This window comes from Perca fluviatilis, chromosome 11 (genome assembly GCF_010015445.1).
Source record: "Perca fluviatilis chromosome 11, GENO_Pfluv_1.0, whole genome shotgun sequence".
NCBI classification, from domain to species: Eukaryota; Metazoa; Chordata; class Actinopteri; order Perciformes; family Percidae; genus Perca; species Perca fluviatilis.
Window position 1 is genome coordinate 12,436,999 of NC_053122.1, and position 23,552 is coordinate 12,460,550.

The window sequence follows — 23,552 nt, forward strand, 5'->3', positions numbered from 1 at the left end:
ACATTCAGGCAAAGTATATGCCTCAATTTTACTATATTGCAAAATGACACAAGGAAATGATGTACAATCAGGGCAAGGCGAACAAAACACACTTTACCTGTCGTAGATAAATCTACACGCACATAGCCGACAATGGGCCAATAGCTATAGTATCTTGGCAACCTGCAGGTAAGCTATTATCTGGTATACCATCATAATTATGTTGGCCTTATTCTCGCTTTGCCACAGACCTTCCTCCACAGCGCTGCGGAAGAGGGTCTGGCTAGTCCACACAGGCTTCCAAGATGGGAGAAAAAAGTGCTCTGGTTTATTATGGTTCATTTCTTTAAATCAATCACAATCATCATGGGTGGCGCTAAGCCCCGGACGGAACCACAGTGCCGCTGCAAAATAGCCTCTGGAATAACTTGTTTTGGTGGAATATGTGTACGTTCAAAGATTGTTTTAGTCGTTCAACAGAAAACTCAGATTGGACAGATAGTCCAGCTAGCTGTCTCGATTTACCCTGCAGAGATCTGAGGAGCAGTTAACCATAGTCCTCAGTTTAAAATTCCAACACAAACAAAACGGAAGGTAACGGATTGCATCTGGCTGAAAAAAGTGAAATCCTGCAGAATTTTGGATGGCATCGGAGCAATCCTGGAAGTGGAACATCGTGGATATAGACTATGCTTCTTTTGTTTATTTGTTTTTGTACTAAATAGTATAGTTCAGTGGTATAAACTGAGGTCCAACCTGACCTACAAAGCTCTAAATGGTCAAGCACCATCATATCTAGAAAAGCTCCTAATACCTTATTGTCCCACTAGAGCACTGCGCTCCCAGAATGCAGAGTTACTTGTGGTACCTAGAGTCTCTAAAAGTAGAATGGGAGCCAGAGCCTTTAGTTATGAGGCTCCTCTCCTATGGAACCAGCTCCCAATCTGGGTTCGGGGGGCAGAAACTGTCACCGCATTCAAGAATGAACTTAAAACTCTCCTATTTGATAAAGCTTATAGTTAGGGAGTGAGGAGATGCAGCTTCCGCTTAACCAGGCCTACCTGCTTCTCTTCATAATTGTTAGATTAATAATATATAACAAAAGTAAAGGGAGGCAGGCCAGCACAGCCCGATCCGGCAGGGGAGAGCTTCAAGCCCGAACAGGCCGCCTCTCCTTATGACCTGTCTCTCTTAGTTACGCTGTTATAGTTCTAGACTGCCGAGGGACTTCCTTCCTTTGAGACACTGAGCTGCTCTCTCCTCTCCCTTTCTATTACCATTTGTGTGCATCCCGTTCCAGAAATGCTTGTTATTAATCCTAGCTTCTGGGGAGTTTACTCCCCGGAGTCCTTATGTTTTTTCCCCCAACGTATTTCCTTGGAGAACGTTGGCACCAAGATCCTGGTTGCAGCTGTCGCCGTGGTCCTGCTGCACTCCCTGCTGAGCTCAGCAGTGCCCTGCAATGTCATGCTGCGTCCTGCTGAACCCTGCTGCTTCCTGCTACGTCCATCCATGCTCTGCTGGGCCACGCTACATCCTGTAACGCCCTGCAGCGCCCTGATATGACATGAACTACTACGACTACCATTTGTAGTCACTGTTCCATTATTAATGTGACTGTTATCACCACTGTTCATCGCATCCCCAACCGGCACCGTCAGACACCGCCTACCAAGAGCCTGGGTCTGTCCGAGGTTTCTGACCAAGAGGGAGTTTTTCCTCGCCACTGTCGCACTGGTCGCACTGCCTGCTCTTGAGGGAATTACTGCAATTGTTGGGGCTTTGTAAATTATAGAGTGTGGTCTCGACCTACTCTATCTGTAAAGTGTCTCGAGATAACTCGTGTTATGATTTGATACTATAAATAAAATTGAATTGAATTGAATCAAAATGTAATGTAAAAAATAAAGAAAAAAATAAAATAATATATATATATATAAATATTTCTTGAAGCTGCACTTTCATATGGCTCTTTGTAGTTTTACTTATTTAAAACTAATGTACTTGCACTTGTACTTGTTATCAGAAGTTTGAACCTTCAGGGTTGAAAGCACTTAATTGTAAGTCACTTTGGATAAAACCATCAGCTAGATGACATGTAATGTAATGTATATTGTTGCATCCAGGGTCACACTAGTTCACTGAAAAGTATTATAGTATTCTAACCTACAATGAGTTTAGACTTGCTCTCATCCTCCATCTTCTGTGGGGGACCAACCGGGGCCAATTGGCCAAAACACCCGGCTGGTCAGGGCCACCATGGGAGCCTGGTTCCTCACTCTTCTTAACGAAGAGCCATTAACAATCAAAGTCTTAACGGCCCTGCAGCTTAACGAGGGGACTTAACGAGCTTCTTAATGAAGCCCCGGACATCATTACCACAGTGAGCGGTGGCAGCACTGATTGAAAGCACTGCTCAGAGTCATTCAGGAGCAGGAGAGCCCAACCGAAGGAAACCAAATCCATTTAAGGCTGACCTCTCACCCTTATCTGTTCCTCCTAGATTAATAGGAAAGTAAAATAAGGAAAACCCAGTTAACCAGATAAAATGGCTATGGAAATGTTATGTTATGGCAAAGGTGGCACAGCTTTGGAATATCTTTCAGCAACCTGTCAGTGTGCAAGAATACCCAAACAATATTATAACAACAACTGGATATCACCATATTTCACATCTGCTTAACTTGAATAATATGACATCTCATAACTCCTGCGTTTCATATCCCCCTGATATACCATCAAATATATCAACAGCCAAACAATATGAAGACACTGGCCACAAAAGCCAAATTTACTGATGTGTCACCTCTGCTTGGAGAGCGATTTCAGCCTGATAAGCTGCCATTTCCATTTTCTCTGGCGCCAGTTGTGTGTGCAACACCCAGCCTCCCCAGACTCCTAAATCTCTTCAATTACTTATATTATCATAAGGTAATATGCTTATACTCATATACTCAATTTCACATTTTTGCAATAACCATAAATCATGAAGCGAAGAGGAAAAGTACTCTCTGCCAACCCCTAAATCATTTAAATAACTAATACCCCATATACACAATTTCACATTTCTGCTGCACAATAAATCATAAAAACACCAGGAAAATGTGTTTTTTTCCATAGCCGTGCATTAGCCTAATGAATGTGGATGTTTTCCCCCCACAAATCCAGCATGTATGTGTGTGTGTGGTTGATGTGGTTGTGTGATGTTAATAGGGAGGTAACATTATAGTTGCAGGAAAAATTATAAACTGTGGAAAATCAGCTCACAGCTCACGTGAAACACACAGTGGCACCGCTGAGCCATGGGATTGGCAGTAAGGTTCAATTCCCTGAACACATCAGGGAGAGTTTGCAAGGGCACACAGGCAGGTATAAGAATATCCCCCAATCTCCTCTGCAAGGAGGTGGGGAAGCTATTCATCTTCTGTGTGGCGACTTCAAAAGAACCGCAGGCCTAAAGGACAATCGTGAGCCCCACCAGCCAGTCAAATTCCACAACAAGGCTGTGTGGTGGTATCGCCAGGGGCTGAGACTGAGCCAGCTCTTTCATATGAGCCAGGGAGTGTCAAGCAGGGTAGAGGGGAGAGGGTCAGCCAATCGATTTGGAGCAAGCCCGCCAATTCAGAGAGATGTCTTAAGAAACAGGCCGATCAGGGAAAACGGCAGCAAAATTAATTTGGGACAGGGCCATATGAGTTCAGAGAGCCTGTTTGAAATAAAACTGTGCCTTGTGGCCAGCATACCTAGAACTGAGATATCATTAGTTTGCTTGAGGGTATGTGTAAGTCTTTGTGTGCGTTTGTGTGCGTTTGTGTGTGTGATTGTATATGTGTGTGTGTGTGTGTGTGTGTGTGTGTGTGTGTGTGTGTGTGTGTGTGTGTGTGTGTGTGTGTGTGTATGACCTGGAGAGAGAAGAAACAGTTGAAAGCAGGCCTGGGAGCGTGTGCGTTAATAGAGCACAGCACAAAGCTGAGGCCAACAGCTACACAGTGACTAGTAATTAAAGTAAACAACTCTCTGGGTTGGCTGTGATCAGCTCTGCCATCATCAGATGTCTTAGCTCCGTCTCCCATCTGTTAAGCAATGGATCCCCATCTGGGCCTCAGGAGAGCGAGATACAACACATACCTACACCTACACACACATCCAAATACAAACAAGTGTGTGGACACAGGTATTAGTAGCAATTTGTGTGATGTCTCTCCAATTCAAGGGTGGGATTAACTGAATCGGTACAATTCATATTTAACAGGTAAAGATGTTTATTTTTGACCCACACATACACACACACACACACACAGACACACACACCAAATTATTTGATAAAACAATCTCAAAGATCGCCGTTTTGTTCTTTTTGGTGGCACCTATGGCGATAGGCAGTAAATGCAGGTGTGTTTTTTTAATCTCACTTCCCAGATGTAAACAGTGTGGCCTTGTATTGATTTTTCCAGGGAATGACGCCAAAGACAACCAGTTCGTAATACTGCAAATGCAATACTTTCTTTAGTGGGCCATAGACAATAGAGCAAGACTTAAAAGACATTTTTTAAATGGAAATCTTCGAGATTATTACTTTAAATTGAAAGAGAAATTTCCTGAAAAAGACCTATGGTATTTGATAGTAGTTTGTGAGAAAATGTGAATTGTCTTGAAAGAAAAGCAAAAACATATATTTTTTTCATTTCATCCAAGTAAATATATATTGATTACTTTCTTATCATTGGATAACAATTATTGAATTAATTTATTGGAAGTGTACCAACTCAAGATTGCGATTTAATTTTTCCTATAATTGCTACCTTATTCCATGATTATTTCCAGGAAATGATTAGTACATTATTCAGAAATTGCAAACCCATGAAATAAGGCTTTACCAAATTAGCTTATGGTAAAATATAACACACTAAAATAAATAAAAACTGTAAACCAAGAGCTACTAAATCAACAGTTATAATGTCACTGAAGCACATCAGGCACATTTAATTGAATAACTCTTTATAACAGGATGATGGAAATAAATTACAATTTTGATGTTATTGTCATAGTTCTGGGCACATTCTTTTGTGATAATAACATTGAATAACATTGCACTCATTGCTAGGATCTAGAACATATCAACCCTGCTAAAAACAAGTCAGATTTATCAAACTTATTTAAAAGAGAAAACAAGGCAAACAGTAAAAGTTATTACCATAGTTTGTCCATCATAAACATCTATCTCAATTTACAAACCTGAGAGCCTTGTTCAACTTTTACCAACTGTATTTGCCATAGATGTGCACACAGTTTTCCACTGCAATGAGGGATGTATTACCAACATTACGTGTAAATACAATTGTGATTTTACATCCATATAAGGTGGATTGGATCATTACAGCATCCGTAATGCTCTTTATGTGGTTTGAATCAAACCTCCACCTCATGTCTTCAACTTGTGCAAAATGCTGCTCTTCGTTTTTTGACAAATACATCTAGACGTGCACACATCACTCCTGTTCTCTACACCCTACATTGGCTCCCTGTGTGTTTTAGAATCGATTTTAAGATTTTATTGTTTGTTTTCAAGGCCTTAAAGCTGCAGTAGGTAAGATTGTGAAGATCCAGGACTTCGCCAACAAATTTGAACATCGACAACTTCTCAGTCCCTCCCCCCTTTCTGCTGCAGCCCAAACCGTCTCCTAAGCCCCTCCCCCAAAAGGAGTTTGACAGAACTGCCGGCATGTCAGACAACATGTTCAATAACTAAACACTAACACAACGTTAACTTTACTCACCAACAGTAAAACGATGTTACTAGCAGGCTAGCGTTAGCCATTTCAGCATCATATCAGACCGACCACTGTGCAAACGTTACTATCATCCTCACCAACGTAGCTTTGTGGACTTTTGACTAATAACCAAGTGAAAGATAAATCATTCATCGTAATTATGTTACCGGTTGAAAGGAAATGTGGCCACATCTGCATCGTTCTTCAGATCTTTAAAATCCTCACGCCACCTCTGAAAAGCCACTCCAATATTCACCGGAGTTTTGGAAAACCTTTCTGCAGCTCGTGCACAGGGAGGGGGGAGGGGAGAACGCTCTTATATGCGTGTACGTGCCTGAGCAGTGATTGACAGGCAGATAGACCACCCCTGTTGCCCTGATTGGAGAAAATCGACCGGGAGCGGTGGAATTTTGCCAATGGCAGTACAGGCTGTAGGAGGTGCCAGAGGAGTTTTTATTTTTTTATTTTACATAATTCATGTAGTTCTACTGGAACATAGGGTCAGTTTCAGCAAATATGACAGAAAGTTAGTTTTATAAGACTTACCTACTGCATCTTTAAATGGCCTGGCCCTGGAGTATTTGTCTGAGATTCTAACCCTGCGTGAGCATAACCGGACCTTGCGGTCTTCAAATCAGCTGGTTTTAGAAGTGCCAAGGTCAAGGTATAAACGGCGTGGTGATCAGGCTTTTGCGGTTGCTGCCCCGAGACTCTGGAACAAGTTACCCCCTGATATTCTCACTATTACAGATGTAGCTCTTTTTAAGTCCAAACTCAAAACTTGTTTAGAATGGCTTTTAATACCTAGTAGTGGCGTGACCATTTCCCTCTCCCGTTTCTATGTAACCTTTTCTGATTTCACTGTTTTCATTCTTTTTTATGATATGTTGTATGATATGTGTTTTACTCTAGGTTTCTGATGTGAAGCACTTTGATACCTGCTGGTTACTGTAAAGTGCTATATAAATAAATGTTGATTGATTGAATGATGATTTATGGCTCATTTACATCTCGTCTGTCATCTGGCCGCTTGCTGTTTGCCCTGCCAGACTTAAAGCGATTACTTTGGTAAGTATGTTATCCTAACAGATAGAAATGATGTCAACACTATAAGAATAAGACATACTTTACAGTTTTTTTACAATCACTTTGCCAATAATTTCAGAACCTTGACGTCATTTTTTCAAAACTGTAGACACAAAACTCACAACCAATGATCAAAATGCATATTTTTTCAAAACTCTAACACTTGTTTCAATTGCTTGGATACAATACACATAAACCTAAGTAAGATCATATGTTCATTTAACAAAGATCACCTGTTCAATATGACACAACTTAACATCAAAGTACTACTATTTCAAAAGGCAATTCACACATTACATTTCAGATGATTGTCTATTCATTCCATTACAATGATCTAACTATCAATTGATACAACTGATCAAAATGAAAAAAAAGTAACTGTTGCATTACTCTTAATGCATAGTTGTATGGAAACAGACAAACAATATTCCATGTTTAGATCATGAAAAATTCAAGATAACGAGATTCATTGTTACCAATTAGCGTGAAGCATGAACCAATTAGACTACATGATCTATGGATGTAATATTTCATCATCCTTCTTTACTGTAATGTACTACTGTTTATCAGACACTGTTTCTATGGTCCCATGTACTACCTTAAAGACTATTACTACGTTACTGATGATTGAGATATATAATTTATATAAACTTTATACATAAAGTACTGTATGTGTGTGTGTATATATATATATATATATATATATATATATATATATATACACACTGCTCAGTGGCCAGCAGATCAGACTGGGGTTGTACTGGGCAGCTTCCAGGTATGAATGTGGAACTGTGTGAATGTGACAGGTTGAGAATTTGTTCTTAATCAACTTACCTGGATACTGTAAATAAAGGGTAAATACAGTAAATATATATATATATATATATATATATATATATATATATATATATTTACTATTTTGTACTACAATATGTAATGATTGTACGAACGATGACACAGTGAAACTATGGGTAGCTTGTGTGTGGGTGATCTAAAGTAACGTTTCAATGGTATTTCACAATCAATTTGTTTTTTGAACCAATTATTGTGCAAGTGCAAGATTTTTTTAAAGATATGAATGCACAATGCAATGTTTTGACAGGACAGCCTGTGTTACAAGTGAATGACCGTTTTGAGTTTTGTGTCTAGAGTTTTTAAAAATGACATTAAGGTTCTGAAATTAGTAGCAAAGTGATTGTAAAAAAACTGTAATTTAAAAAAAAAAAAAGGTAATTGCCATGATGTGAAAACACTCCCTACTGGGCTAAAACAAGCCATTATAACCACATAAAACATAACCATAAAAAGTATGCAAATAGTGTTTCTCACAGGTGTGACACACACATAGATATAAATTTGCTCGCTGTACTTTGACTGCTCGGCTTTCCTCTCTAATCAATGCAGACACGCATAGCAAAAACACATTCCAATTATGCAGAGGCACTCGAACATAAACCCCCCCACAGAAACAGAAGCAGAAACCAGCCAGCCTCTGAGGAGCACTTGTGACTTCAGAAGACAGACCTTTGTACTGTGAGAAGTTTTAAATTCCGTCTGAACTTTCAATCAAACCCATTCTCGCAGCGAATGCGCACGCGGCGGGGGGGGTGGAATTCCCTTTTGTTCTGTGCTCACAGTAAAATGTCAGACGGTATTGAAAACGCTTGCTGTCTGTTTGTCTTACAGCGAGACACGGTTTAAATACGTCATGAGGAGCGGCAGTTAATTGTTTAGCATTGATCCGCCATTGATTCAGCATTGAAGTTTGGTTAGCGTTGATTGCCTCTTTAATTCAGTTGTGGTGTGGACATGTTGCCCTGTTCTCGTTTGATCTAATTCAGTCTGTCTCTGGGGGGCACACTGTGTGGCCTCCACTTCAACACACACCCCACACAAACTGTGAAATCCCTCTCTGTCACACTAACACACACTTCCTCCCACTCCCACACTTCCTAATAGAACATTCATTATTCATCATTATTAGACTTTTCCTTTAGCACCATAAGCTGTTCAATGCATCTCGCCACTGTTCCCTTCCTACGCAATACATTATTCAGGACAAAACTGTGCTTTTAGCCTCAGAGTATGCAAATCCCACTTTTGATTATCATAATCAGCTGATGTATGAAAGGGAGAATGTGTGTGTGTGTGTGTGGCGGCTTGTTGGGCGATTGTTTGTGTTTTATTGCTTCAGTGTTCCACTCTGGTGTTGTATACTTCACATCATATTTTTTTCCAAAGGAGACGAGCTTGGAAAAGGCCACTGGAGGCTTAACTCACTGCTGTACATTTAAAGGGCAAATCGCCCACATATATGCCACCGCATGCCACTGCCAAGAGGAATGGCTTCTACTATCGGGAGCCAAAAGTCTGTGTGTGTGTGTGTGTGTGTGTGTGTGTGTGTGTGTGTGTGTGTGTGTGTGTGTGTGTGTGTGTGTGTGTGTGTGTGTGTGTGCGTGCGTGTGTAAAGAGAAAAGGAGCAATGTGCAACAATTAAAAGGAATTTCAAGCACTTTTTATTATCTTTTTCATTTCTTTTTGGTATTGAGTTTTTGTGAAAATTGGGCACGATTGATTTTTTGTTGTTGCTACAAATGTACAGGTTGTTTACACTGTGATGTGTCAACAATGGTACAAAAACTGTGTGAATCATGCACATTATCACACAGACTTTAAATATATTATATAATAAGATGTATGGGCATATACTATATGCTTTATTAATTAATATAGTATGTCACTGTATTTGAATTATCTGAAGAATGTGTGTGTGTGTGTGTGTGTGTGCGTGTGTGTGCGTGCGTGCGTGCGTGTGTGTGTGTGTGTGTGTGTGTGTGTGTGTGCGTGTGTGTGAATCTCAGGATGCATTAAAATATTAACCTTTGTGTCTGCATCTGTCAGCAAGCTGAAGAGAAGATTCCCTCCTCCTGTCCTTCTCCTCCCATCTTCTTCCTCCAACTTCTTCACCTCCCCCCCCCCCATCAGGTACCACCTATCACCCATTCACTCGGCTTCACTCGGCTCTCCCCTGGCCTCCTGCTCCTCTCATCCTGACCCTGCGCTCTTCTTCTGACCCGCCCTTGCCATGCACCTCCTCCCCTCTTCCCTCTCTTCCATGGCCTTCATTACTCACACCAGCTGCCTAGTTTCCACAAGGAATAAATGTTTAAAGAAATGTAGTAAAATATTGATGCTTTAATTACAATACTAGAAAAACTTAAAGCTACTCTAATCCATATTTTTATATTAACAATTAAATAAATAACTCTGTTTTATGGAGTATGTCAGCGCCTTTCTGCTCATTATTTTGGTTTTACTGTTTTACTGCGTGGTTCAATCTCATAGCTTTTAATCAATCTTGTTTTCAGCCTCAGCAGGCAGCTGTTTTCAACAAAAACAGCTCTCATAAACCCAAGGTACGCTGCCTGCTCAGTACCAAAGAATGGACAGAAAGACTACAGGTAGCTGGGAAACAGAGGAAAGCATTTAGCAGTTAAAGAGCTAGATATACTGCTCATGAATTAGTAGACCTGGAGCGCGTATATTGAATATACATTTGCAAGGTAAATTTTGTTATTACTTGTTGTCTTGTTGATGTAAAAAAAATTAATCCCGAGAGCCGACCTATAATTTCTAAATATCTGTCCGAGAATGTTAGACTTGCCAGTGTAAGCATGTTAGCATGACAATCACTAGTTTTACATTTTTACTTTTTCAGAAACAAGCTGGACCTCAATTCTTATCCATCTTACAGCTCTAACAGCATCACTGCATGGCTCGGCTCGGCTCGGCTCTACACACTGGGTCATTAGCAAAAGTTGTGTATAGTACCTGGTACTTTTTTTGGTACCATCTCGTTCGATGTTCCAAGTGAGCTGAGCCGATACTAGAAGGTGGAGTTAAAACACTGCAGATTGGTCAGAGAGAATTGTCACTGGACACAAACCTGCCATTTTTAAATAGCCAAGCTACAATCGATAGCGACCGCAACTTTTTTTTTATTCACTCGACCCAGATTCTTTTTTAAATGGCAGCCTGCAAAACTACGCCGTATACATATACTATGTACACTATGTCGTGCAATTGAGGAAGTGCAGGCGTTCTTCTGTTTGGTTGCCGAAGAAAGGATTTAGGGAGTGTCAGGATGAAGATGATGTCACGGCAGTTACACGCAGTGTCGCTATGGTGATCAGCCGAGAATCCCGCCTACACTGAGGGGGTACTAGCTGTTGAGGAAAACGAAAAGAGAAATGTACAGGAACCAAAAAAAGTAAGTTGAGTCCAACAGAGCGGTACCAAGCAGTGGAAACATTGGTTGACACAAGCTGGTTCAATTTAATTCAACAAAACTAAAATCTGATTATATTTCAATAGCTTGTTATCTTTGTTTAGCTGTGTGTCTGTATCTGTATCGTCCTGTAAATTAGTATGTTGAGTCAAATTCCTTGTAGGCCCATGTGCCAGAATTGCATAGCTGGGTAAAATATTCCTGTTCTGAAAGTAGATTTGTTACCATTTAGATGTCTTACTTTTCTACCTTTAGTGCTGGAATTCAGTCCAAGAAAACTGAAGCTCAGAAGCTTACCCAACAACCTCATTTACCACAGCAATGATATTAATGGGTAACTACCGTTTTTTTTTCAACCTGGAACCCTATGTGTTTGTGTCTAAGTGACTGATGGGAACAACAATCTTTGATATTGGTCCAGTATTAAGTAAGATCGCTGCAGTCGGCAGCAGCAAAACAAGCTGTTAAAAAGTAAGAAACATCCACGAAATTGCGTTCGCTAAACCCCCCAGACTCCATGTAAATAAACAGTAATTTTAGAATCGTAAAATACACTTCATTCAAAGTCAACAGAAACAAAATAAAACTATGAAAAGACGTTTTGGGTCGTCCCTCAACTTTTCCAACCATCACAAATCTAGTTTTGGTTGAAATAAACACACAGTTTACCAATTTACTTAAAATATGTTGGCTCTATGCACGCTAAAAGTAGTGTTTTTTAAAAGGAGTCTGGTGGGTTTAGTGTTAGCTACCTCAGAGCTGTTTCTGGTTATACAGAAAGTTCTCAACTAGGTTTTAAAGGTCTATCTCTGAAGGGATCCTTTCCATAATGTTGTCACACACTTAGAATAATTTAGTGTGTGGCTGCCGGTTACAGCGTTCACACTTAATACTCAATCAATCAATTAAACTATAGCAAATTTCATAAGTTAATGTAACACAATGTGCTTTGTGAAAAAGCGACATAAAATAAAACTTTGTTCAATTAAACAGTAAAATATATACAAAACATATATAGAACACGCACACACACACGCACATGCACGCACACACACACACACACGCACACACACACACACACAAACCAAAGATTAACAATGAACAGCGACAAACTCAGTTATTAATAGACTTTTGTAAAAAGCAGGGTTTTTAGCCTTTTTTTTAAGTGTTCAGTGTGGAAGCCTCTCCCAGTTCCATATCATTGGGGCATAGACACAGAAAGCAGACTCCCCTTCTCTCGAGTTACAGCGAGGGATGGTTAAGAGACCGCTGCCTGTGGATCTGAGGGTTCTTGCTGGTTCATATCTAACGAGCATGTCTCTAATATACTGAGGTGCAAGGCCATTGAGAGCTTTATATACTCGGAGCAGAATCTTAAAATCAATTCTAGCCTTGACTGGAAGCCAGTTTAAAAGTCTAAGGACAGGTGTAATGTGTTCAAACTTCTTTGTTCCAGTCAAATGCATGAATCAAGGTTTCAGAGTCTGCTTTTGACAGAAAGCCCCTTAACTTAGAAATATTTTTAGGATGGCAGGAAGCTGATTTTGTGATTTGATTGAAATGACGCTTAAAATTTAGATCACTGTCTAACATTACACCCATTTCTTGACAGTTTTCAGTGGTTATCAGGAGCAATATGAGAGAGAAATTTGGTTGATTTTGGTTGGTCATTGATCATTGTTTAGGTACATTAAACCACGTTAAGCTTTTTCCTCGCAATAGGCGCCAATGAAGAAGAAAACGTTAATGTGTGATAACTTCTATAATTTGTTGGATTTTGGTTTAGTTTTTTTTGACAGGCTTAAGTGTTCATGACAAGATATGGCCATGAGAAATTTGGTGATCATTGATCGCTGTTTAGGTACATTTAACCATGTTATGTTTTTTCACGTTAAGCGTTTTAGAATGTCCCGACAGGCAATGTTAGCCAGCGCAGCAGCAGGACGGCTGAGTCTGTGCCTGCCCTGTCGGCATCTGTCGCTCAAGAATTATATGTGTTATGAACTTTATTTTTTTTAACTAAATTGAGCTCGAGGTTTTCAAAAAAAGGCGGTGGGTACAAAATGACGAAATCTGATAGGTACGCGTACCCACCGTCCCCGCCGAAATCGACGCCTATGTACTGGACCAATTTCAAAGATTGTTGCTCCTATCAGTCGCTTACACACAACAAAATAGTGTCCAGGTTGAAAAAAAAAAACGGTAGTTACCCTTTAACATGGGAGCACTCCACACTGATTACAGCAAATATTCATATTTTGATTTAACACTTTGATATTGATAATGTCAAGCTGAGATTGGTGGAAACATAACATGCCACAAAATTCATAGTATTTATGAGTTAAAGTTCAAATCAGACGTGTTTAGCAACAGTGATGATTAGCTGATCAGATCCTATGATTAGCTGTTCCAGCTGTGGCTGCCTGAGGGTGAGTTGTGTCACCTCACAGATCTTTGCCTTCATTCCTCTCTCTCTCTCTCTCTCTCTCTCTCTCTCTCTCTCTCTCTCCTCTCTCTCTCTCTTTCTGTCATGTGGCTATATCCTCCTCTGCCCTCCTCTCTTGCCGCACCCTCCTGTGACTCACGGCCTGCTTTAGGGCCACAGGGAGAAGTGGAGTGCACGGTCCAGGCCAACGCATAAATTTCATCTCAAGGTCAAAGAGCTCACACTGGGCTATGCATAATCATGAATTCAACTCCTGCACAGGCTCTTCACTTCACACATTCCCCATGTCACATTACTGCACACTGGCTAAACACTCACTGTATGACTCACCATTGAACCATGAAGGGTTACAACTTTATTTTGTGTTATTACATTACAGCAGGTTGTTGTAAGATTTCACACATACTTACCCAAATTTCCAGGGTTATCTACAGATGCATTTTTATATGAAGTTGAAAATGGTGTAAATGTATTATAAGCGGTTCATATATTCTCGGAGATAAAATACTGCCATTCTCACATCCGGGAGAAGGATGCTTTAAATTCAGATGCTCGCTTTGCTGATTTGTTCGACATTATCCCGAGATGAAACATGGGCTGTTAAGAGAGAGGGGAGATTGGAAGTAAAGAAGAGAAAGGCAGGCTGTGTTTCCTTTGAATTTCATTCTTTAATAGACTCCACAGTCGCTCCTCTTTTCTTCCTCTTCTTTTTCTCCTCGTCGCCTCGCTCCCATCTATTATTTCCTCAATGTGATCCTGCGCCCAGTCACCACAGAGACACAGATTTGAATGTGGCCTCCATGGGGTCTTGCAATAAAATGGTATTTATACGGCTTTCTCCATTCTCTCTCACTCTCTCTCTTTCTCTCTTGTATTTCCCTCCGTGCAAACCCTGCCCGTCCCCGTGCTCGTGCCCTGGATTCCCTGCCGCCTCTTTTCATAACCCTCTCTTTCTCTCTCCTGTCTGTCTTTCTGCGCCTCGCTTCAGGCCTCGTCGGCCTGCGAGGTCAGCTTTAGAAACGTGTGTGATCTCTCGCTCCTTCCCCTCCTCTCTTTTTCCTTAAACTGCCTCACACGTTCTTCCCCTCTGCCAGTTGTAAGCTATTAACCTTTCCTCACTTTGCACCACTCTCACTTTTTTTTCCCTCTACCTCTCCGCTCTGTGTATCCACATGCCATTAACGCTGCCCTTCATGTGCTTTTTTTTTTACCATTATCATTCCATATTCCATTTCACTCCCTTTCTTCCGCATCATCCCTTCTTCGTCCTGCATGGTAATCTCGCTCTCTTCTGTCTTGTTATCTCCCCCTCTCCTCCCTCCCTCCACCACTGTAGTCACTCTCTAATTGCTGTCTCACCCCTGCTGTGCTCGGACCCGGAGGCTAAATGATTTCTACAGGGAGTGGAAGAGTGGAAGCACACAAAAACACAGAGCTGCTTGCAAGGAAACTGTTGTTTTTTTTAATCATTATTGATGAGTTTTTGTTTTTTTTTTGTCAGGTGTGCGTTTACAGTTAGTGCTGACCCTCCTATTGGCACCATCACACACTCTTCTTAGTTTTTTTTTTTTGTCTACGTGACTTCATGCCTCTCTCCTCTCTCCTTCAGTTTCACAAAAGACCCTTTTATCTGAATAGTGTTATTTATGACTTTAAAGCAGGGCTTAGAAGCTTTCTGGGTTTTGTGATGTGTTTGTGTCAAAAATATGTATTTAGAATCTACAAGTCCTTTGTGTTTTTATGTCTGCCTCCATTCAGGTCAGGCTCAAGTATTGACATCTTTGGCTTTAGTAAATGTAGCAGTACCACAGTGTAAACATACTCTCTATCAAGTAAAGGTTCCGCATTCAAAGCGTTTAAAGTTTCTGAAGTGAGAGTGTACAAAAATTATTGACGACATGTACTTCAAGATATAAGATTTTGGTTCTGGTTGATTTAGCAAAACCTATGGTTACTGGTGGTAAAAAGTCTTAATAATAGAGTCCCAGAGTTCCGTGCAAAATTAAATATTTATCAATAACTGGAGGCAGGAAATGTGAAATACAACAGAGGAATTTAAAGGGGTAGTTTTTTCTTTCCTAAAGAGGTTGGGGTACTACAAAAGACAGACATAGAAAAAGAGTGGTTGAGATATCCTTACGTTTTCTATTAGTCAAGCTCCAATAACAAGGGATACTACACTTCCCATAACACAATTCAATGGCGTATACAGTATATGTTAGACCCCCTCTGTCTGGTAAACAGCCACAAATCCCAGCTCCAACTTTGTAAAGCAGACCTTTCCATAAAATTTTAAGTCTCATGCCCAGATATCAGGATTATTTTCTCAAGCTTAGGGATGTCCTGCAGAGCAACAGAAGAAATGACACAACTTTTATCAAAGGTTAATAATCATGTGTAAAATCTGTGATGCAGAAAGACCCTTTTCAGAGAACTTACTATTTTATATATAGTGTTATTTGGAATTATTGTTACAGATACATTCAATGTTGAAGAGGCCAAAGTGGAGTTTTAGCTAAGTTAACACTTTAGTGTAGAAGCTTTATCGACAACAATGCATCATGTCTCTTTGTTTATCATGCATATGACTTGCGTTTGCAAAACTAGCAACTATAACTAAGAAATAGAAGTAAAATAAAGGGTGGAATATTCCTCTCTGAAATGTAGTGGAGCAGAAGTATAAAGTAACATGAAATATAAATCATTAAGTAAAAGCACTTTACCTCAAAATTGCATGTGAGTGAATGTACTTAGTTACTTTCCACCACTGGCTTGTAGCTAATGACTGAGAGGGCTTTGCTCGAGTGAGCTTCAGAGGAAAACATAATGTACATGCACACGTACACCAAACTCCAGCACTTAACTTCCTCTGACAGCCTCCTTCTCGCCCTTGCATCACACCGCCGAGGAGCGCTTTCGCAATATCATGTGTGTGCACCTTGCACCCAGAGGCGCCGCACAGAGGCACAGCAGTTATCAATACCAGAGCGGTCAATAACTACGTTATTTATATATCTTTAGATGCCTTCGGGCTGGAGGAATCTTTTAACTGCATTTAGCAAAGCTGTTTTCAGCAGTGATTGTTAATGTATACGCTACCCTGGAAATGAATTGGTATCGTTTGGTGTGTCAGAATCTTAAGTAAGTATTTCATTACTGATTCACATTGATGTCTGATGTTCATACTCTACTGCTGTGGGTCATGTGTGGCAGAGACAATAATGTTAATTGTGTAATATTTCACTAACTATGAATTATGTATGTTCATGCTGATGTTAATGATATGCTAATGATGATGATAGCCTAGGTCCATTTCCTGTTGCACTGTAAAATGACATACGCGTGTTTGCCGACTTGCCAGGTAGCTCATACACTTTAGATGTCATAAAGGTGAAACAGGGCAAGATGGAGACGTTGGAATTTCCTCCCAGAGAAGAAGAAGAAACTACTATATATATGTCACGTTGTTTCCCCACACGAGGTGTTAGGGAGTTTGCATTTCAAGAGGAGAGGAGGAGAGAAAGAAAAGCTAATCAGAAAGTGGTGGTTTTTTTCTTAATCCCAGCTCTGCTGAGGCGCCTTTTCTCCTCAAGAAAAATCTGTGTTTCTTTCACACTGCCTCTGCAATCACTTGAAACCCCATTACAGACCATGTGACAGCATCAATTAAATTCACAATTATCATGGGACAGAGACACTCCAGTGTGAGAAAATATAGTAACATGGCATCATCTGCGCGTGTGTGTGCGCGCATGTGTGTGTGTGAATATGTGCATGCATGTGTTCGAGTGTGTAGGTCTGTATGTGTGTGTGTGTGTGTGTGTGTGTGTGTGTGTGTGTGTGTGTGTGTGTGTGTGTGTGTGTGTGTGTGTGTGTGTGTGTAGAGAGAGAGACTGTTAATAGAGAGCTGAAAACTAAGTTAGACAATTCACTACTTAAGAGTTATTCTTGCTTTTTTTTGGCAACTCTTTTGAACCTGAACAACTCTCCAAAAAACAGATACTACAGTAAACAAAAACTTAGATCTTTGATGGTATTAAGAGATTTCAAGGGACACTCCAACAACAGCGAATGGACAGCTGGTGACTCATTGGCTGCTTCTTTTAGATTTAATACCAAATGAGCTGGGGGGGGTTTATAGCACATCTAACAAAAGTGCTTATAAATATCCATGCAAAATAACACTGGTTGGTGTCACTGTGTCCACACATTTGGCCCCTAATTCATTATCACTTTAGTAGCAGAGCTTTTGTCTCCTATTGACATCACAGATTAGAGTCTTGGCTCTTGTTTCCAGCTTTAGTAGAGATTTATCCCAACCAAACTGTCCGAGATCACAGGGAAAAAAAAGCCCAGTGTGAATCAGTGTTAGAGGGCGGATTTGTTTTTAAGGAGAGCCCACAATTAAATACAGAATCACACCTTCAGATGTACATGGTTTGTGTGTATGAGTGCATGCGTGGACACGCTATAGCCGACTGAAATAGAGACACGTGTTATGAGTCACAGGCATGAGTGTTTTGCAGCTGATTGAGCCTGTCTTTGGACTGTGTTGGATCTGGCAGGTGGAGCTGTTCTGGCCTGTACAGTCCATTTCTTCACGCTCTCCATCACAGCTCTCTCCATTAAAGCGCAATCAGGTCCCTCATAGGGAAAAAAACAAGGCAGTGTCGCAGCATTGATCTCTCTACCTATAGCACCGGCCTGCACTGGAGCACAGCAGGAGATTAAAAATTCATAAGCGTATTAAGATCTATAAGAGCATTATTCATGTATGCCGTCACTGTCTAATACAGTAGGGTATTAATCATACGCATCTCTAGCCCAGCACACACACACGCACACACACACACACACACAGTCACACACACAGTCACAATAGCGTTCTGGGTGTACTCCAAGTGTCAGCACTATCATATGGGCATGTGTGTGGCCTGGCGTTGTTCCCTCCTTGAGTGCCATACAATGTGCTGGCATAAATACCTGCTTGACACAGCAGATTGGCACTAATGGCTTTACACGCGGTGCCATCTGTAAGCTGGACCGCTAGCTCTTGCATCTTCTCCATTGCCACTGACAGTGCTTCATAGCATCCAGCAAAGACCATCATCAGTCATAGTGCAAAGGCGAAAACAGCCAAATTAAATGTTGGCTAATCATCGGCGCACTCAGGGAGGGCTGCAGGCTCCTGTCCATCTGTGTGCACCTGGATATTAAAATCAAAAAACACAACGCAATTTGGGCTCCCACCGAGCCGAAGCTCCCAACCACCAGCGCAACTTCGAGCACTCACACATACACACACCAACTTCTAACTCTGTGGTTTCCAACAGCCTGCAGCAGTCACACAGGGATCATTACTATTCATTTGCTCAGCAAACTGGCCACACAGGCTTATAAATTAGCTCATCTACTGCAGCTGGGTACTGAGACAGTTGGCGCATACTGAGAACCGAGAGCACAGCCATTACAGTGCAGGGTCCGAGACACCTTCTGTCCAGTCCACGTGACCTCCTCCACGCTCATCTGCTCGCACGTTCAAAGGAGGAGGGAGTGTGTGTCTGGGGGCTTTGGGTTGAGACATGCCCAGTCATTGATTCTCATAAATTACAGAGCAGAGCAACAGGACTGCAGCCCTGTGTGTGTTGCGCCGAGGTAGAACGCAATGATAAATCCTGTCAAACCAAGTGTAAATCAGTCTAAATGAAAAAGCATTAGCGGGACCTTGCAGACCTCTGACCATGAGGGAGCAGAGCTGACAGATCTGACCTACAGGGAAATGAGGGAACACTCGGACTACTCTTGCTTTCTGCCTCGGGGCGAGGATCAATGGTGGAAGGAAAAAGTAAAGCTATTAATTCTCCTGGATATGTCAATTTCCATTGGCGGGCGCAGATTGGTAGAGATCATGACTAGCCCCTTGGGCAGACGGGATCTTGGGCTTTTGTTGTGCCTCAGTACACCATTGATTCATTGAAGTTTTTATTGCTAGCTGGAAGGCACCACACCGCAATGGAGCAATGTAAATCAATTCCAATTGCAGGTTTATAAGAATGCACACAAAAAACTTGGAGCGTGACTGTGGGGTTAAATTATGCTAAGAACTTCTTGTATGAGAGAGTGTGTACCTGAGATAAGGACCTGGGATTAAATAAGCCATGTAAGAGACCTGTAACAGTGTCTTAAATATTCATAAAACATTCATAAAATAGTTCACCGCCCTTGTAAATGATGAATGAAGTTTGTCTTTTTCCTTACCCGTCCGATGAGCACAGGTTCAGGCCCGGCGTATTCTTCGATCACAAAGAACTGGTTCCAGATCCAGCTCCTTCTGCTGCGAGAGCGCGACCCCTTCCCTTCCATGCGGTCACGCACCTCCTCTTCCACCGCGGACTCTGCCTCCTCAAACACGAGGCCCTTCTCATTTTCTGGATCGACAGCTTGCATCCCAGCGTCGTTTGTATCGCGGCTCCATTCGGGAGCTGGGTGGAGCCTCAGGACATGACTGCTGTTGACAAGTTTGTTGTCTTCATCTGGAGGGTACTGAGCTGTGCTGAGTTCTGTCTGAGCAGTGTGAACTGACTCTGTTAATGGGTCTCTGTGGGGATCTGCTGCTCTGTTCCCCGGTCGTGCTCCCAAGGGTTGCATTGTCAGCACAGATGGCAGAGAATCATTTGTTTCAGAGGGAACATACACTGGGAGATGTTTTGTCGATGTAAATGGCGGTTCTGTTTGGCTGATTGGTGCTTCTTTCCCAGGGCTGAGACTGACCTCGCTGCGAGGTGTTGACGGTAAACGGACGAGGTGTTTGCTCTTGCTATCGCCACTATCTGAACCCTGCGTTCCCAAGTTGCCCTGCCCTTTACTTAAAGCTGGGTTGACTTCACTCAGTGGACTAATACGAGTGTTGGCTCCCTGGTCTCGATTAAGATCTGGGGTGGTGACTGGACTTAAATAAGGAAATGCAGTCTGATTATCAAATCCAGTGTGAAGCTGAGTGACAGCCATATCTTGTCTCAACACTTTCTGAGCCTCCAACTGTCTGTGATTAACGTCAATCAAATCTCTCTTCCTGCTCCGGCTGCCCTTGCTCGGAAAGCTCAGACTGGGAACGCTCTGCATTTGGGAATTAACGATCCTAACTAGGTTTTCTTTCGACAGCAGCTTCAGAACCCCATAACTGCCAGTGAGGTTCAGCTTTCGGTTTGAATCTATGCTGAATCCTTTTCCTGGCACACCTGTAGTATGGACACTCAAATCAGGTCTGCTCCTGGATCTAGAGCCTGATTTAAACCTGGTTTTATTGGTGTGTAGATCTGGCTTATGGTGGATTGTGAACGTCTTCTCGGACCTTTCTGTTTTGGTAGAAGTCTCAGCCGTCTTGCTGTTGTTCTTGACTTTCTTTACATCCTGGTTTAGCTCCTTGTTATTGGCTAACATGTGCAAAGTCACTTCTTTTTTATTGACAGAGTCAACCTCACGCTTTGGCTTGAAAGCTTGCCTCTCCTTGTTAGCTACTGATGGAGCAGCATGACTCTGCAATATTTTGGAATGAGGAAAAGATCCAGCGTCACCCATCTGCTCATGACTAATCAGGTTTCTAAAAGTCACCACGGGCATTGCATTCGCATCCACGCTTGCATCCCATTGGTCCGCAGCTCTGCTCTCCCCTAGCTTCAGCACCCCTCTCCTGCGAACAATCTTACTGGCCAAGGCAACTCCCGCAAGCCCCTCCCACAGGCACAGGGAAACCAATAGGAGCAGGTTTCTTGTAATCATCATGTCTTGTTGCGAGATGTCCTAATTTGAGCGAAGTTTGCTGTGAGGCAGGCCTTGTTTTCCGGTTGTCTTCATTCTCTCCTCTGTTTTCCCTCTTTTCATGCCCCTCCTCTTACTCTCTCATTCCGTGCCCTTCACACTGGAGCTGGAGGGCAGGTGTCAGTCACTCCTTCTCCCTTCTGCTTTCACGCTGCCTTATCTTCCTCTATCTCACCAAGACTCTCTCTGCTGGTTCTTTCCCACTCCTCTTGCGAAGCGTCTCATTCAGTTTCCCACGGAGGGTTGGGCACCCTGAGAATGAAGATAAAGATAATTAAGTTAAAAATGTAATCATTGCACTGCGTTAATTAAAAGTGAAGCGGCATAGACAGGTAGGAGAACTCGCAGACAAGCAGGCAGGACAGGCCTTTTAACAGAGCAGCAATCACATTTTCACAAGCACAGAGGGCTTTTTTAGGCCCAGAACACACATTCATTTATACCTCCATAATGACCCAAGTGTTTTTTCTCTCAAATCTATTAGATAGACGGAGACAAAGTTATCATCTTACTATTCTACATGGAAAAAGATAGGAGAACACTATTAGAAAACGCTCTGAGCAGTGATTAATGGGAACTACTATCAAGGATTTTTGACAGCAGTGCAAAAAGGGACCAGCTAGCTTCATATCACTTTGATGCGTGATTAATTGGCTGGATTAATACTATACTTTGATCAGTGAAAATCCCAATACAAACGCAAACTGTAGATGCAGATGCACTTTGTTGTACACGGTGCCTTGAGTGATGTAAACGGTTCCTCGGCTCTCACGCATCTGACTAACACTCTCACACACTCAAGCCTCAAATAGAAATATTATGCCAAACCAAAATGTCAGATATTAATCAGTGTGCTTGTTATTAGGTAAGAGCAAGAATACTCTTCAGGAACATCAGCCTACACATCTGACAAGTTGATAATGTGGCTGATTGCTTTAACATAAAAATCTGTTCTGTGTGCAGAAAAAGACAGGCATGTGTAATAAAAAAAAAAAAAATCCAATTTAAAGGGGTACTTGTAGCAATTTGGCAGTGCACTTACATAATGTTGGAGGACTCAAAAGACACAGATTTAATTTTCAAAAAAAGGAATAGTCAAAATCAAAGCAGCAGAGACTGATATATATGAATTTAAGTCCCTGGAATGGGTCAACCTCGAAAAATACTGGATCCTAAATATCCCATAATGCAACTCAATAGCATTTAACCCGCCTTGTAAATGCCCAAACGCCATGGCTTCCTGTTAAAGATTTGGAGCCTTATGCATTCATGTGGTGTCGCAAAAAAATGACTTCACCTGAACGCCCCCCTCAAGTCTGGACCAAGTGTAGTTAGTTGCTGTCCACGTATAGTGAGCTAGATTAATTAAAAAAGTTATTAACATTAACCCTCCCTAATAACAAGTCAGGTAAATCAATATGTAACTGGTTTTAGGGAATGTGCTGCTACAGGAACAAGTCTGGAACAAAATCACTAATATAACTGAAAGTAAATACTGGAAACAGCTATCAATGTTTTGTTTAAACACTCTTCCTCTGTGAAAAAAAAAAGAAAAAGAAAAAAAAAGCATCCTTTTAAACACATTACATTCTTTCCGTGAACAACTAGCAAAATCTGTAAAACTGTATTTCGTGTTTATACATTTGGTGAAACTTGTGGTCTATGGGTTAAGTAGTTCAACTTTCATCTAGTCCTGTTCACTGTGGTGTGGTTTGTCAGTGTGTGTGACACTTGCTCCGCTGTGGCGCAGACGGACCCTGTCAGCACGTTCACTGGGGCATGACTGAAGCTGGGCTGATCCTCCTGGAATACTTTTCACCCTTTTCCTCTTTCTCTCTCATCTTCTCCTCAACGTCCTCAGCCTCCTCTCTCAGTCTCTCTTTCATTTAAAAAAGAAAGAAGCCTTTTGATGAACAGTAACGGGAAAAAAAAGATTATCCACTCCTCCTCCGCGTTCTCTTTTTTTCCCCACCTCTCCCACTCGCCACCTGTCTCATTCTCGGGCCCATCAATCTCCCTAAATCTCCCTCTATCCTCTCTCTTTAACTGGCTATTGTTTTAGTATCCTGTCTTCCAACCGCCGCTCACTCCTATCCTCTTTTCCTCTCTCTCATCTGTGTCAATCACAGGCCTGTCACTGCGTCCCTCACCCTCGGTGCACTCT

The 23,552-nt window shown here is 41.6% G+C and overlaps 1 protein-coding gene across 1 annotated transcript in view; it reads right to left on the reverse strand.

Annotated features, from left to right (window-relative positions):
• Positions 1–23,552, reverse strand: part of LOC120568866 (cadherin-2B) — a 153,648-nt gene that overhangs the window by 76,016 nt on the left and 54,080 nt on the right. The window contains exon 2 of the mRNA XM_039816603.1: positions 19,829–21,640. Coding sequence (XP_039672537.1) covers positions 19,829–21,352 — 1,524 coding nt within the window. The 5' untranslated portion in view covers positions 21,353–21,640. The remainder of the gene's footprint in view (positions 1–19,828; positions 21,641–23,552) is intronic.